Below are 17,023 nucleotides of genomic sequence, written 5' to 3'. Positions count from 1 at the left end.
CCATCATAGCATTTTTGTTTCGATCTGTTACGGAGGCCCGTTTCAAATATACAGTGAGAAAAATTTCATTTGTTACAGTAACTAGAAAAATTCAGTCAAACAGGTATCGTTATTGTTGTAATATTGTTGGAATTACGAAAAACGAGGTACGCCTAACCATTTTGCGCTATCGTCGATCCTTTTTTGATTGTTGCAACGCAAAATCAGTTTCTGAGGTTTACTGTACGTTTTTAGTTAAATAAGGCTTTGACGTCAATTTATTGCTGCACAAGCATTAAATTTTCGCAACAGTTACAAGAAAATATAGTAACAGCGATCGTAATGAGAAAGAATAGTAACGGATACTAGACTTTCCGGTAACAGCTAGAAAACTAAGTTTCATTTTTTACCTAGAACTATATTTTTCGATCGTGATGAAAAATGAAAATAGTTAAGGACTGAGCGGTAACCGGAACTAAAAATTTCCCTCAGTGTGGCATTCCTAATTTGTAAAAAGTATGTTTGACATTGGTTGATGCAATGCGATCATTGTACTTATTGTTAAGTAACACTATTCTTGCAAATAATAAAAATTTCGGTGATCAATATGATTCAAAGTAAATGAGCTTCGCTATAAATAAGGACGAAAAATTACAGTTTTCAATAAATTCAAAGGAACAGGTTGAATAATCATGAAATCGTCGGCCATCCAGAGGTTGAAAAAGTAAACCAATCAGAAGGTACTACTATGAGTTCAAATATAAATAACAAAAGTAAACAAACAACAGAGAAGAAACGATATTTCTGAAAACAGGAGAACAGAGAAGAATCTCAACGAAGATGCATATCGTCAAAAAGTAAAAAAACGGTCTGTAATTATTGAAGAGAATTACTGAGGTATGAAGTCATCAGAAGACATGATGGATAAAAACGCGGATAACCTGTTTATTGAAAATATAATTATTTATGTTATTTATAGTGGATAATAAGTGTAAACACGATCACTGGAATATAATGTCTGTTTGACATTTATTGAACAACTGAACTAAGAACATGTAAACAGGAATAGGTGAATATCTTGATTCCCAACACTGTTTCAGATAGAAGACTTTTTGAATTCTACCACAGCAATTTGTATTTTAATCATCAAATTAGAGAGAGAGAGAGAAAAAAAGAATTCTTACATGCTAATGCTAATTATATGATAATGGTTTTTTGTGCCTCAAACGTGGTGTCAAACAGGAGGGGAAAATAACTCGAAATTTAAGTGACACAATAATTTTTTTAGGTGAATTAATTTCAATTAAATCATTTATTTTAGCTTAATTTTTAATTTCAAATTAATATTTTTAATTCAGATAGATTTCTTTAATTCGACTTAATTCATTTCAATTCATGAATGTCAATTTTTTCTGAACAATTCACTGTAACTCGAGTGAGTTTGAAAAAATTTCAATTCATTCTTTTGTACTTCCTGTTAATTTAAATCATTATTCTTTTAATTCAACTTAATTTCATATTACAATTATTTTTCTTTCTCTGTAAGCAGATAATTCTGGCCTGAATCCAAACTACGTCAAATCATCTTGACTTAATTTACCATAATTCAGTTATTTCTCAGTTGGTTCTCAATATTTCAATTAATTTTTAGTAAATTAATTAATTTTCATTAGATTAGTTATTTTGCATTGATTCAGTTAATTCACATTGATTCAGGTGAATTATAATTAATTCACAAACCTATCGATACGTCAATTAATAGAGTTATTTTCCTCTCAACTAAACATTTGAAATGAAGAAAAGTGTCCAACAAACTATCATTTAGGGATTACTGTGCTCGTGGAAAAAAGTATGTCTACAAATTTTATTGAGTCCTTCTCATGAATTAAACGAACTAATTAATAGTAAGCGTGCCAAATCCCACGAATTTGTCAAACGTCCTAGCCACTAGGATAACTTCTGATACTCTGCGTCGTTTAATGCTAATTTAGTAAATTTGCAAAGAGAATGTCCCGGCTCGTATTGCTAGCTAGACGATTAGGTGGGAAGAGAAAAAAGCGCATAATGCTTTGTTCTCGTGACTTCTGATCGACTTTCCTAGACCGAGCTATGATCTCAGGCATCCTTGTAATAATTATTTTGGATGACCAGGGCAAAATAGCACGATTCGCTCACTGCCGGGTGAAGTCGGAAGGCGATGAAGTAACATCTCTGTAATTGCAGACCCTTTGTCCGAGATCATATTGCGTGCAGCTATCCTCGTTGATGAGTTTATAAATACTATTCCAGCCAATTAGACCGGTAGTCGAGAACTATAAACTGCTGACGCGAACATGTGCGCAAACATTGAATATATATATGCTGGGTGTCAATTCTTAAGTGGATCGGCATATATCTCCTCGTGTAAAGACCTCGTTAGACATCGATGAAAAATTCGAACTCGTGGTACCCAGTAAACGAAACTCTTTTACGAAACAGCTGTGTCAACCTGAAATTCTTGCCTTTCTTCGAAGGCCGCTCGAAGTAACGCAACTCCTTCAAAGTGCCATTTAAGTTGGACCAAGTATTTTCGAAGCAAATTTCAGATAACGCTCTTTCCTTAACGTAATCGGCTCATCATTTTTCGCTCCAAAGCGCAGCATCGAATGAAATTTACTCGTACCACAAGAGGCAGAAGGCGTGTGATGAAAATTGAGGTTTCAAAGACCTTCAACGGACAATTTTCGTACCACTCAATGTCCTTCTACTTAAATACCTTCTTCCGACCTCGAAGCCGAGTAAAGTATGACCGTGTTAATGGAGTGAAGAAATATGAACAATCTTACGGTTTTGTAAAAAAGAAATTATGAGATCATTGTAATGCTACATTCGTTTTATCGACACGTCTGTAAGACTGCGATGTATGTGAAAACTGCGATTTGTTATTTTGACTTGTCGTTGGTATCCCTGATGAAAGCGCCGGATTAGTGAAACGGTCCGATCTTTTCAGGGACCTATTCGGACCCTATCTTCTTTGTCCGATCTGCATCCCGACCTATTCGTAACATAGCCACGTGCATAAGATGCCTAAGATTCCTACAAAACCCGGAAAAAATAACCGTACAGAATGCTGTAGTCAGTCTTTACCGATTACTTAAAGTGCTACTTAACTTGCTTGGAATTGGTACAACTGACAATGAGACCCATCGCTGTATAAATTATTCAAATCTACCACAAAGATGATAGAACTACTGGACTTTCCTAAACTTTTCAACCGTTTTCATATCTTAAAAATTGATAATATTAATGGTATGTGTATAATCAATTGTAATTTATGCTATAAAATGTTAACCCTTTCAGTCACAGAAGCCACTACATGGCACCATATTTTTTCGTTTTTTGATATTTTTTTTTTTTTTTTACATTCCATGCAAGATCCTGAATTTTCCATACCCATGAAAAAAAAAAAATAGAAAAAAAAAAAACACCGAACCGCGTGACTGAAAGTGTTAAAACACGTCAAAAAGTTACTCCTAATTATATACTACGTTATTGGATGACAAAAGTCTTGGATAACTGGTATGTTTGTGAAGACAAAAACGGACTCATTGTATTGAATCGTAATCACGCGTGAAGCACCAACCGTCGACCTTTCCCCAAGTACGGAAAAACCTGACCAATGTTCAATGGCACATGCGATAATGCGTCGATGGGTCAGAAAGTTGGAGCTTATATAAGCGCGTGGACAGCTTGCATCGACCCTCCTCCGATTCGTAATGCTTAAGAACCATCCAACGCCATCCACCTTTGCGAGTATCGGAAATGTTGCCCAATGGTCTACGGGGCCTAAAATAAGTAAACAGTACTGCCTCCGGTGGTAGGGATCCAACACTACGTCGTTACGACGCAACGCCGACAGACGAAAGTGAGCCTTCGGTGAAGTGGCTCGTCCTAGCCGACATTGGTACGTCTGTGAGATACGTGTAACTGGGTCAATTTTTGAGTTAGGTTTTATAATTCGGCAAAATATTACGTCAAATGATTTCGCCAACCAACTCAGATAACGATCGTTGAAACGTCGCGTCTAATCGCCGTTTGATGTTTATAAACCGTAGACGACCTGTCTGTCCTATCAGTTGACCAAGTGACGCGTGCCGATTCAAATTTCTTTTAAAGTAATACTGCCAACTACGCGTTCTGTGATATATTGCACAGGAAAATAATTCTCGGCTGGAAAACGAACGGACGTTAAAATTATGCGAAAACTCGAACGAGCTGCGGATCTGGAGGACAGTGGAAATGTTGGGAACGGAATTCGGGACACCGTAGGAAATGAGTTGGACGACGAGTAAGAGCAATTATTACAATCAAATAAAATATCTTGATATTGTCGAATGATTATTCGATAAACTTCGTACGGTTGATTAATTTTTATTTTTTACTGTGCTGTGTTATCTGGAATGTTTCGCCGGCAACTTGGAGATGCCTACTGACTAAAAAAAACAATGTTTACAATTGAAAACAGTCTCTGTAATAAGCTATTCTAATGCATCGCGATCATGCTGTGTTACCTGAAATCCATTGGCAGGAACTTGCAGATATGCGTACGGCATAAAAAAAAAGTTTTAATTTAAGTTTAGCATTAGAAGCGACTAGAATTAAATGCAACTACGGTGAGATAAGTGTGAAACTTGTATCTCGTTAACACATAAAACGATGATAAAAATTATTATAGCAGAACAGCAGATATGCAAATTGTATTGAAAGTCAATTGCAAACGATGAGTTCATTATTTAAATTTAATAAAAGATCGAGGAATTGTCCCAACCACACTCATGAATAACTTTCCTCCACTTGGTAAATAACAATTCTTGCAATCAACATAGTGCGGTTACTAATTTCTGTATTTTTACACGTAACATTGCTTGACATTTGGGCCAGCGAGATTCTCCAAGCTGTGTATTAACTACGCATAAATTATAATTAAATACGTTTTTGAATTGTAAAATATTTATCAAAAGATTTTTCATCACTATCGTTCGACTCTCAACATATTTTTTAAGAGTTTCACTAAAGAAGAACTGATCATCCCGATTAAACGCGTATTACGAAACATACCAGGGTTTTATCAGTTCTTATTCGAGATAGAAATGAACTTGTTTTGTAAAACTATACACCTATAAGAGATTAAACTGCACTTGCATACATACGTGTACACTGTTCGCCAACTGGATTGCGTTCTCACGCCTCCCTAAAGCGCTCCAGTTGAAGTTGATTTTTATCATTTCTTATCGATCGATTGCTTCTGTCGCTCTCTGTAATCTCGCACCTTTTTTTATTTATCTATCAGTCTATTGCCGATCTTACATTGACAGGTTATCGCTGACGTAAGTATATTACAATGCAACTCCACCACAAAGACGCAGCTTGTAATTAATCGAACGATTCCTCAAACAAGTTCTCAACAAATATGTAACAACCAAGAATGATTTCATCTGCTTTTTACAAGTAGTAAATTACACTCAGCGACTGTTATAGTAGCTTTTGTACAAAACATACGTAGTGCTCTATGATCATACATTATAGCGAATAGCAACATGTAATCGTTGATGCACAATAATTACAGGAATAACAACACCGGATAATGACGACTGGTTTTGATTGATGGATAATTTCCTTCAACCGTTCAAAAATTTATATGTAATATGTCGAATGCTGCTTGTCAAATGTATTGATTCAGGTTCAACATGAGTATAGCATCCCCTTCATAAAGTACTGTCAAAAATACTGTACTGACCCTTGTCTATCGGGCCTAATACATTTAACCGGTATATACTTGTATTGACCCAAATGCTCTTTATCAAGACATGTTGCGTACGCAGGAAGCCACGCTTTTACGCACGCGTAGACGAAACGTGATACGTACCACGGCAAACATACAAAGAAATAAGAAAGTACGCGACATGTCACCGGCATTTCTGTGTATTTATTTATCTTTCGAGGAAATCTCAGTTTGCTGAGATTTTCCTAATGATGTAGACGTTACTAATTGTGAGGGGGAAGAAATTACTTTCTTAATCCTTCTCCATTCATTCCAAAGCGTCGTACAATATTTGTTGAACAATCTTCGATACGTCGAACTAGGCATCAGTTTCTGCTACGTTACGTTGACTTTTGGATAATTCTTGTTCAATTTGGGAATCTACTTAATCCGAGTCTTGGAATATTTGTAATACATAAAAGGTTGGTCGGCTAGTCTGATAGTGATCATGTTTTTCTTTTTTTTCCATTTTTGCAACTTTCTTTTCGGAAATCTCAAGCACATCGTTGATATTGTCACTAAAGGCTGATTTACTAGTCTTTTTACAAAGACAAATTTTATCTCCACTTCCCATTCTCTTCAACAGATCAAAGAACATGGATGGAAACGAGGAGGATCCTCGATCATTCGATCAGGATAGCAATATGAGCGTGCCGATTTATTCGCGAAGGAAAGCGATCGACCGATACAATAATTCTTTGAGAAATCTCATCCCAGTTCGCAAAAAGGGAAAGTAAGTGTTTCATTTTATTTAAATTACTTTAACAATGCATGAGGTTGAAGTTCTTGTCTATATTAAAGTTCCTATATTAGTAACTTAAAGCAACGAGACACTTCTATGGTTTTTTTATTCAAGTAGGCTGCAACAATTTTATGTTTATAAATTCTAGGGTGATAGGTACGATGCCCATAGACAGCGCTGGACTTTTTTCTTTTATCACTTTTTCATGGGTGTCGACGTATATGTATAAAGCATTTCGAACTGGAATAACAATGGAAGAATTACCGGCTGTATCACCTTACGACGACTGCAATTACAACGCTGACAGGTGATAGTAAATTTTTTTATATCAATTTTAGTCCAGCTGTTGATTACGACGAAACCATCGATCGCGCTATGCCGAAAGCGTCAGTATAAAATCGATGATTTTCTTAAACAGTAACCTTAATATTACAGAGTAACTTCAAAGTTAAATTATATTCTTGAACCACTAACCTTTTTTGAGGCAGTTTCTTTTTAATTCAATCTTCGTGTTGTAAGATTCTTTTTTGATACGATCTATTTGAATATAAATATATGCTGAGGATTCTGACTTGCTTAAGCTAATTCGAAGAGATTAGATGGTAATAAGATTGTAATGTCGAATGACTTTGTGGAGGGAGATTCCTTCAGGCAAGGCAAAAATCACCGATTTTCATGATTTTTTATTATTTCGTTTTAAGGGACAGACTATTACAACAGGCTGTTACAAAGGATATTTTTTTTCTGTTTTGTTTTTGAAATCATACAAAACGGCGGAGATATAACTCTTCGGATCACGGTGAATTCGTGATAACAGAGTCGTAAAGATTTGTACCAAATTTCATCAAAATACTTTGATTAGTTTTTAAGCTATACGTCACACAAGTTCTAAGAATACGGTTTTTGAGAAAAACGCGTCTAAAGTTTCAACACGCATAAGAATTTACTGCGATCCTCGGCTCTCGAAAACGGTAACTGAAAAAGAATTATCGGTACTTCCGATTCTTGGCTGGAATACTTTTGACACTCGTCCACAATAACATCGAAAATACTTGAAATATCGTTCTGCGAATTTATTATCATATTCTTAATATGTTCATCTATCGTTTCATGGAAAAGAAAATGATAAAGGTATCTCCTCCCTTAATAAGATACATACAATTTTCTACCTCGTCTTGACTTTGGTGATATCATTCAATCTACATCAGGATGAGCAGATGAAATTTTCCGTAACTCCATCGATGCAATTTTTCAATTAGATTAGAACGCCTGTGGAAAGACGAATTACTTAGAAAAGGACCAGCGAAAGCTTCGTTTAGCAGAGTGGCCTGGAAGTTCTTTCGTACAAGATTTTTTGCCTCGTGCGTCGTATACACAGCCTGTCTCATTCTCGGTTTCGTCAACCCAGTGAGTTGCACAATCACTTTAAATGCCAGTTGTCGAAACAGCGCATTGACCAAAACTTGTGAAATTCTCAAATCGCCGCCAATTTTATTTTCCAGACCGTGTTAGCGCGAAAGCTACTTGAATACGTAGAATCTGAAGATATGCCCTACATTGAGGGTGTCAAGTGGGCCTTACTTCTTACCGTCTCCGAACTGTTGCGAGCATTGTTGTTTAGTTGGGCATGGGCCCTGAATTACAGAACAGCTTTACGGTTGAGATCAGCCTGTTTCAATTTGCTGTACAGAAAAATTTCTCGGGTTAATAATTTGGGAAACAAAAGTATCGGAGAGGTAAACTTCAGTTTGTTTACCACGATAGCAAAGATATACAGACATTGTAATCAACCATGGTTAATTAAAACTTGTATTTTATTCTATCTTAAATTAAAGGTCATCAACATGTTTTCCAATGATGACCAGAGAATATTCGATATGGTTATCTATGGGTCACTGATTATCGCAGGACCAATAACAACAGTGTATGCAGCATTTTACATCTTTTGGCTTCTCGGCCCCATGGCACTTATCGGAATGACGGCATTCGTCTTCTTCTATCCAGCTCAGGTCGGTTTTTTTACTATTTGACAACGTTAAGAATTCTACACATGAGTCACATTGCGCACATTGTCTGTCAATGTGTTTTTTTTTTCTATTGCAGTTTATGATATCTCGTCTGTACGGGTATTTCCAATCTGAAGTAGTTAAGATTTCGGACATGAGAGTCAGACTCGTGAATGAGATCCTGGATTACATTAAATTAATAAAAATGTACGCGTGGGAGCAAAGTTTTAGCCAAGACCTTCTGGGTATGTATTATTCAGTCGAAGTTGGAACAGAGCAGAACAGCAATTTAGATCAAATATGCATTAGTCAAAACGACTGCGTATATTTATGTATTTAGTGCTATATCACGAAGGTAGAAACTGAAATTTTTACAGATATTAGAAAAAAGGAACGACACGTTCTCCTTAAGACTTCTTACTGCCAAAGCTTAAGTGTTTCTGTGGCACCTACCATACCGGTTATTTCTACAGTCATGACCGTACTCGCTCACATTTCTACAGGAAGTAATTTGACAGCGTCACAGGTAAATTACCGCTTACATATACGTATACATATATTACAGAGAGTTGGTGAATTTGCGTGTAACAAATTTGAAACCCAAGGACTAGTTTTTGAATTCAGTTTTAGACTAGTGATTGAATTTAATGAAATTGACAAACAACGTAATTTCTAGAATAGATATTCGAATCCAAAGCATTTGCACTTCGTGGATGATCATTTCTTGTTTTTCCGTTTCAGGTATTCTCCTACGTATCTCTTCTAGACTCCCGGTTTGCTTTTTCACTTACCCTTTTCCAATATGGCATTGAAGCTATGGTCTCAGCTAAAATTTCGTTCGACAGAATGAAGGTTGGTACTCGGGAATACTTTTTGTGAATATGAAATTACGAAATGGCCAAGACTGTGACGTAATATTTAAAAGGCCCCTTATACTTGATTAGCGGCTTAACTGTTTGCGGATTCGCCTGCGGATATTTTCAAACGCTTTTTGTGAGAAAACTATTAGACTTACATGGCCATGTACTCTTGCGGACTTTTTTGTAGAGTTCATCGAGAAGTTGAAAACTGTTCAACATTACTCTCCTCTATCTTTAAGAGTTTATAGTCAGCCTATACGATGGTAGATGTGATCCCATTCCAACTTGGCTTACAAATATCGTTGTCTCCAAAATTATTGATCTGGTTGTAACACAATATTGCCTAAAACCTAGCCAGAAGTTGTAGCTATCCACGGAAAAAAGAATGTAAATCGGTTCAGTAGTTCTTGAGTTATAAGCGATCAGGCAGTTCGGCAACTGCTCAACTCGCAAGTGTCAAAAAAAATTTCCAACACTTGTGAAAGAAAGCTTGATTTGAAAAACACCGAAGGCATCAATAAGACCTTAATTAATTAGGATTAGGTAGCTTACGTTTAATGGCAGTGCGTAAAATTGAGTTATTCGGTGGTGCGCATGCGCCAGAGAAAGCCCTAGTGAGTAAAATATAGCATATCAGTTTTGCGCATGCACCAACATTGTTTTACCGCATTGTTCGGAAACGAGGCACGCTACCCAGATTTCAAAAATCGAACTTTCCAAGCAGGTGCTGGAAAATATATTATTAAGACACTTCACCAATTTTGAATAATCGATTTTTCTTGCAAGATTTTTATCAACAATTTGAAATATCTTTCGACGGTTTTGTATTGTAAATATTGAATTTACACCTAGGCATGCTGTGAACTATTAACATTTGTCAGCTTTGAATTTTTGTGAAAAATTCATGTTCATTCTACAATTCTATGAATTTATTTTACAGAGTGTATTACTCTTGGAAGATAGTGGTTGCACCATTTTAAAACCGATTTTCAAATCCCAAGCTGTTGCAATTAATCATGGAACATTTGCTTGCAACACATTTGATAACCGGACGAAAGAAAATTCTGAAACTGCGGAGAAAATAAGGTGAATGACACAACGAGATTATTGAAGATGCACTGTAAAAAAATGGCGTTAAATTTGCCGCCATTTTAACAACGTGCCTAGTCCCAAGAAGTCTACTCCGTTTATGGAATTAATAAACAGTGTCAAAACGCGCGATGTTAAAAAAGCTGCATATCTAGTTTCACCAATTAGTTTGACTATGTGCAAGAGGTCACACAGGTGACGTAAGAACACCGAAATTACTGGTTGTACTTGAAATTAAAAAATTTACGTCTGTGTGGCTATAAAGAATTTTTTTATTTAATTTTTAATTGTTCAATACATCGTTGTTGCAGCGTGTTTATTAATTTGCAATCGTGGAACTCAAGCAGTGGCCTTGTAGTGTTCCACAGGTGACCGCAGACAACCGGTAGGAATCTTAAATGATTAAATTAAAAAGTTTCGTCGAGGTTATTATATCCTTGAGTCTCATTTTTTTTTTTTTTTTTCAGAAAAATTAGCGTCAGTGGACGGCTGCTGGTTACCTGTGGTACTTGTTATAACTCGCATTTAGCGTTAAAGCAGTGGATCAACACAAGCTCGAAATAAGCCTGTAACACTGAATTATGCCAGTCAAAACTAATTAATCCTATCCACTGTAATAGAATAAATCGTACAACAATTTACACCAGAACCAACAATTCATCACAGACGGATGTCAATTTGTAGTATTTACCAACGAATTCAGTCTATACTCACAACGGTGTTAATAATTATAAACAAACACCGTTTTTTCCTTTAACACATGCAAAGTGTAAGTTTTTGGATTTCCTCGGTGTTAAATTTGACCACGCATACCTTTATACTTTACACCACCAATTTTTTACAGTGTATTGTACATATGGGCAAAGTCGATTTTTTACCCTCTAATCCAAGCGGGTCAAAAATAAGCTTGGTAGCGGTGGCATATTAACGACTCAATTTTATTCTAATACAAAGTATTTTGCGATACAGGAAGAACAATACTTCAAATTTAGGGGACCACAGTGAAAAGGAAAAACTCAATAAGCCTACGACGAGTACTGAATATACTGAAATTCTTTTTGACATAACTTTCGAGGCACCGAAGGGCAAATTAATTGGAATCTGTGGACATGTAGGTAGCGGAAAGTCCAGTCTGCTGCTTGCAGCCTTGGGCCAACTTCGAATAAATGAAGGTCAGGTGATGAGAGATGGTTCCTGCGCCTACGTCAGCCAACAAGCTTGGATAACTAACGCTTCATTGAGAGATAACATATTGTTTGGTCTCCAGTTTGACAATGCCCGGTATTATAAAGCGATTTATGCATCCAACTTGACCCAAGATATCAACATGATGTCAGGAGGTGATCAGGAAGAAATTGGAGAAAACGGAGTGAATCTATCGGGTGGCCAAAAGCAAAGAGTTGCACTGGCTCGAGCGCTATATGCCAATCGGTAAGGTCGACTTACTGTTCTGAGCTCTTGCTCAGTGCAGAAAAAATAATTAGTGGCTTAACGTTCCCTCGTGAAATGTGTTTCTTTCAGAGATATTTACTTTCTCGATGATCCATTGAGCGCCGTTGATGCACGCGTCGGATCTTTCATTTTTGATAACTACATACTAGGAGCCTTGCGTGGAAAAACTGTACTCTTTGTAACTCATCAAATTCACGTAAGCTTGAGTTCGTATTATTCATGGTGCTTGCCAGTGTGTGTTGTTATTTAACTGAACCTTGGATTTACTTCAGTATTTGAATCGTTGTGACGACATTTACATGATGCGTGACGGTAAAATCATTGAACATGGTACTCATGACGAGTTGATGAAACTGGGAAACGAATATGCGTTAATGGTTGCAGCTATTTCAGCTGAAAGTAACACTGAAGAAACGGATATTGTAAAGTAAGATTTCTACGTTACTTGGCATCACATAAATCGGGCTAGTTTCACGCGTAATAGAAAGGAAACGTTTGTTTCAGTGAAAAAATTGAAGAGCTTCCGCAATCGGTGAACAACACCTCACCTCATCAGGGCAATACAATTAGTATTGCAAAGGACAGCTCCCACGTTAGTGCTGATAATATGGAAAACGTTGGAACTCCTGGTGAGTATTGCAGTGATGCCTTGCTATCAAATGAAGAAAAGAAGCACAAAAATTTAATTCTCTGCTTCTGGTTTTAGTACATATTCATAACAGCGTCAACTCCAGTTACTCATGCTCTATAATATCGAAAGTACACTTGGATCCAAGTTCAAAAAAAGCAATAAATTGTAATGCTACGATATACCTTTTCTGCATCCATTGTCATCATCGCGTCCATGTCCCGTTACAGGTACGGGATTAACCGTAGCCGAGAATCTTCAACAAGGAACTATAGAAGCACATACGTATCACTCATTCATCACAGCAGCGGGTGGTTACTTCTTTTGCTTTATTGTAATTGTAACGTTTTTTGTGAGCGTCGGAAGCAATGCGTTCAGTTCTTGGTGGCTCGCAACATGGTTAAGGGCTGGTTCAGGTGTAAGTATCACAATTGTAACATCCGAGCAACTCTTTCCTTATTTTCTCATTGAGTACTTGCAGTTCTTAAAGTACTTTTCGTTCAGACAAACATACCAAATGCTATATTTCAATGGCTAAATGCGTACCTTGATACAAAAAGAATTCACGTTGGAGGTTTGTTTCGTAGAACACATCCATCGTGACAAATAACCGGACGATTATTTCTACAAGCATACACGATAATCCTAATTTTGAGTATTATCGAATCGTCTATGCTGGTATGGTTGGAGTGATAGTGTTGTCAAGTTTGCTGCGAAGTTTAGCTTTCACAAAGGCAACGATAACAGCTTCCACAAACTTGCACGACAATTTGTTTAAAAAAATAATCACAAGTCCGATGAGATTTTTCGACACTACTCCCAGCGGAAGGATACAACACTTGTTCAGCAGAGACATGGACGAAGGTACGCTGAGCTTTTATATTCATCGTCTATCTAATAGTAACACTCATACCTGAAAGTGTATTGACATCGATGGAAGATTCTATTGATTTTTGAAATATCTCTTTTTGCTTTATTGCAGTGGACAGCAAGCTGCCGTTGAGTCTTACCAGTATCTTGCAATATACCTTTATACTGTTTTTTGCCATGGTGGTCATCTGCGTGGTATTTCCGTGGTTTGTAGTACCTTTGTTTATACTTAGCGCCATCTACTATTTCCTCAGCAAAATATTCAGGTAAGAATATCATGAGTGGGATCCTACGAATATCACGGAAAAACTATCGCCTACCAACTGAATATACGTGTTGCTTAGAGTTGCCGGCCGAGACCTGAGACGCATGGAAAACAAATCTCGTGCACCGGTCTTTAGCTACGTTACTGCCACGGTTCAAGGACTCAGCACAATACACGCCTTTGAAAAAGAGCGTGATTTTAGAGCGAAGTAAGGATATGATCAAATAGTATTCTCGAAAACGAATGTTTGAAATCACAGTGTGCATTTCTTGCACTCGTATAGACGAGAGATAATTATCTGTACTTTGGATTAGATTGACGCATTTCATATTTGATTCTTTGTGTTCACAGATTTTCGAAAATATTTGATGAAAACAGCAAGTGCCTGTTCATGTGCTGCGTAGCCATGAGATGGTTGGCGGTGCGAATGGACTCCTTGTCAGTATTGATAACTGGTATCACTGCCGGTTTCGTTATCGCGTTAAAAAACACAGTTCCGGCGCCTCTAGCTGGACTGGCTCTTTCGTACTCAGCGCACATCGCAGGTGTCTTCCAGTATACCATAAGATTAGTATCAGAAACGGAAGTTAGGTTTATTAGCGTGGAGAGAATAAATCATTATGTCAGGGTACGGAATTTATCGCAGCACCTAATTCTCAATGAACCTTCACCAATAGTTTTGCTAGCAAAAGTTCAGATATTATCACCCAGTAATATACTTTAAACTTTGTACCTTGTAGACACTCGAGATCGAAGGCAGTGCCAATCAACCTACCGTACAACCACCCGCCAATTGGCCATCAGCAGCAGTAATAAAGTTCCAAAATATCAGCATGAGTTATGGAGAGGGTGCTCCTCTTATTTTGAAGAACGTTTCATTCACTGTGAACTCAGGAGAAAAGATCGGTATAACTTTAAAACTACTTGAGACATTTTTCCTTACACTTCCAACTGAATTGAGTTTAAAGAATACTAAACTCTTGTACATCAGGTATCGTCGGCAGAACAGGATCGGGAAAGAGTTCCCTTACTGTTGCTCTATTCAGGTTGGTCGAACTGGCTAAAGGAAAGATAGAAATAGATGACATAGATATATCCAAAATAAGCCTTGACCGTTTGAGAACAAAGCTTTCGATCATTCCTCAAGACCCAACACTGTTCAGTGGCACCATACGGTTTGTAATATACCGAGACAATCTCTTGAAACTTGAAAACCAACTGCGCGTGCGCTAAATAATTCAGTCTCATTGGTCGGCGAAATCTTCCCGCAACGATATTCTTGTCTGCGTTGCAGGCTGGCCAACGTACGCAAAATGTGTACGTTTGAATTTTCAAAGAGCGTAAGTATTAAATTCCGACCGTTCTTTGAAGAATCAACTTTTCGACCCAGTAACAAATGCTTCCCAAACCTTTCCGAGTCACTACCTCAATTATTTGAGATTCTAATCTCAAAAATTCGTATCTACTACATCGCCGCCAGAAATAGTTTGAGAGCTGGAAACTCGGGATGGCCAGCCTGCACGAACAGCCGATAAGACTCGCGCATGCGCAGTAGATTTTCAAGTTTCAAAAGATTGTCCCGATACGTATATCTTTAACGGGCAATGTTAAACATGATTCGAAGACAAGTCGCTTTGATACTGACTGGAATTATATTTCCAGGTCAAATCTAGATCCATTTAAAGTCCATACAGATGCAGAAATATGGACAGCGTTAGAAAAAACGAAACTAAAGAACAGAGTTCAATCAATAAGCGGTCACCTTGATGCATCTGTTGGATTCGGAGGGGATAACTTGAGCGTTGGTGAGAGGCAACTGCTTTGCTTGACAAGAGCATTGCTTAGAGATACGAAGGTTCGTTTTTCAAGTTGTACTTGGAAGTTATTTCACAGTCCCATAGTGCACCTAGGTTTGGAAAAGCTTTGGATTAACGGCGTGATGAGCAATGAGATGTTTGTACGTGATTAGACAGATTTTATACAATCTGAATGATTTCAGATACTTGTTCTGGATGAAGCGACTGCAGCTGTGGATCCAGAAACGGAGTTAGCTGTACAGAGTACAATTCAGCAAGAATTTTCCGAATGTACGATACTAACGATAGCCCATCGACTACAAACTGTTCTTTCACTTAACAGGGTGCTCATTATGAATGACGGGAAAGTACTTGAATTTGACACACCTTCAAATTTACTTAGCGATGAGAGTTCTGAGTTTTCTAAGATGATAGCAGCTGCTGAACGAGCTGTAAATCGTTCTTAATAATCATTCGGTAAAACGATCAGTATTTCGCACATCGTCGAATATATAGGCTTTAGTATTTATGTTTATAATGAATCGTCCATTCAATTTGTAACTATACAGATAACTTAGAGAGTTCACATCGTACTTGGTACACGAAAAAGTGATAGATGCAAAATCAATTAATTCCAGTCACCACAAAAGCATCGCAAATTCATCCGTCAATAATTATTTTAATTTGAATATTCCGTTGACCAGGTGTTTCAGTTACCTACATTATTTTATAGAGGTAAACTGCGATAGCAAAAAGACGTTACATAAGGTTATATGATTACTTCTGTCTTGTTTCGTTTATTCTATTGAGTGTGTTATGAATGTAAAATACTTGTTACACGGTATTGTTGCAAACTAAGCAGGGTATTTAATTTATTTGAAGATTACTGTAACAGATTAACATTATAGAGGATATATAATAATATTAGGAGTTGTACATATTGCAAAGAAATAGGAGGGATGCAAATGTCTCTGTAAAAAAACTAACACTGTGGTACATCATCTAACTAATTTGAATACAAACCTAACAGGTGTGATAATTGCAATTAGAGTTGAATTATGCGCAAATTCCATCCATCTTGACTACACGTTTAAGTTCGATTCACTCGAAAAGTCAAGGTACATCTTTCGAATACAAACGTTGCAAAGAAAAAATATTTCTGTATTTGGTAATGCATCGAAACAATTATTGACTGGTTTCTAAATTTTCTTAATTTTCTTTATTTGATTTCGAACAGTTTGATAATTTCGAGTTTTTAACATCGTATAAAAGGTTTCGATCACAACCCATTGAAGTGTGGATCAGTTAAAACAAGATTAAGAAGGTCAAGCACCAGAAATTAGACGACCATTAACCTCATAAAAATTCTCAATAAATAGGTATTAATTAATTTTTCACGTTAGCGTATTGTTCACAATAATGAATTTTCTATGCAAGATGAGTGACATTAAAAAATAAAATTTTGCAAAATTTCTAATAACTCAATTTATTCACTCACTTTGGATTATAAACAAAAAAACATTCCACCACTTTCAG

At 36.8% G+C, this 17,023-nt stretch overlaps 1 protein-coding gene and 1 long non-coding RNA gene across 5 annotated transcripts; both read left to right on the top strand.

Annotated features, from left to right (window-relative positions):
* Positions 1–3,735: 3,735 nt before the first annotated feature.
* On the top strand, positions 3,736–16,178 carry LOC124211069 (ATP-binding cassette sub-family C member 5-like). 4 transcript variants are annotated; one of them, XM_046609750.2, is made up of 24 exons: positions 3,740–3,922; positions 4,174–4,306; positions 6,366–6,512; positions 6,670–6,828; positions 7,781–7,928; positions 8,024–8,257; positions 8,357–8,530; positions 8,625–8,772; positions 8,905–9,053; positions 9,269–9,379; positions 10,328–10,473; positions 11,446–11,907; positions 11,998–12,124; positions 12,201–12,355; positions 12,433–12,557; positions 12,787–12,974; positions 13,144–13,420; positions 13,539–13,692; positions 13,771–13,899; positions 14,043–14,319; positions 14,432–14,597; positions 14,683–14,866; positions 15,354–15,546; positions 15,691–16,178. In XM_046609750.2, exons 2-24 carry the CDS (start codon positions 4,215–4,217, stop codon positions 15,952–15,954), a joined length of 4,209 nt encoding a protein of 1,402 aa, XP_046465706.1. In that variant the 5' UTR covers positions 3,740–3,922; positions 4,174–4,214; the 3' UTR covers positions 15,955–16,178. The 4 variants fall into 4 exon arrangements, 3 of the variants coding, with proteins under 3 accessions (XP_046465706.1, XP_046465705.1, XP_046465707.1); XM_046609749.2 differs by having other exon boundaries at positions 3,740–4,306; XM_046609751.2 differs by lacking the exons at positions 3,740–3,922; positions 4,174–4,306 and adding an exon at positions 5,935–6,201.
* On the top strand, positions 10,480–10,861 carry LOC124211073 (uncharacterized). Its single transcript, XR_006881385.1, has 2 exons — positions 10,480–10,671; positions 10,788–10,861. It is a non-coding gene; the product is annotated as an uncharacterized lncRNA (long non-coding RNA).
* Positions 16,179–17,023: the final 845 nt, after the last annotated feature.

This window comes from Neodiprion pinetum, chromosome 2 (genome assembly GCF_021155775.2).
Source record: "Neodiprion pinetum isolate iyNeoPine1 chromosome 2, iyNeoPine1.2, whole genome shotgun sequence".
Lineage (NCBI taxonomy): Eukaryota > Metazoa > Arthropoda > Insecta > Hymenoptera > Diprionidae > Neodiprion > Neodiprion pinetum.
Note: the sequence above shows the minus strand (reverse complement) of the source record. Positions and strands in the feature narration are given on the sequence as shown.

Bases quoted from the DNA above. Each gene is read 5' to 3' on its own strand.
- LOC124211069 (XM_046609750.2), top strand. From the start codon at position 4,215: ATGCGAAAACTCGAACGAGCTGCGGATCTGGAGGACAGTGGAAATGTT. The intron at 4,307-6,365 runs GTAAGAGCAATT...TCTCTTCAACAG, and splicing joins GGAAATGAGTTGGACGACGA to ATCAAAGAACATGGATGGAA. The intron at 6,829-7,780 runs GTGATAGTAAAT...TTTTTCAATTAG, and splicing joins TGCAATTACAACGCTGACAG to ATTAGAACGCCTGTGGAAAG.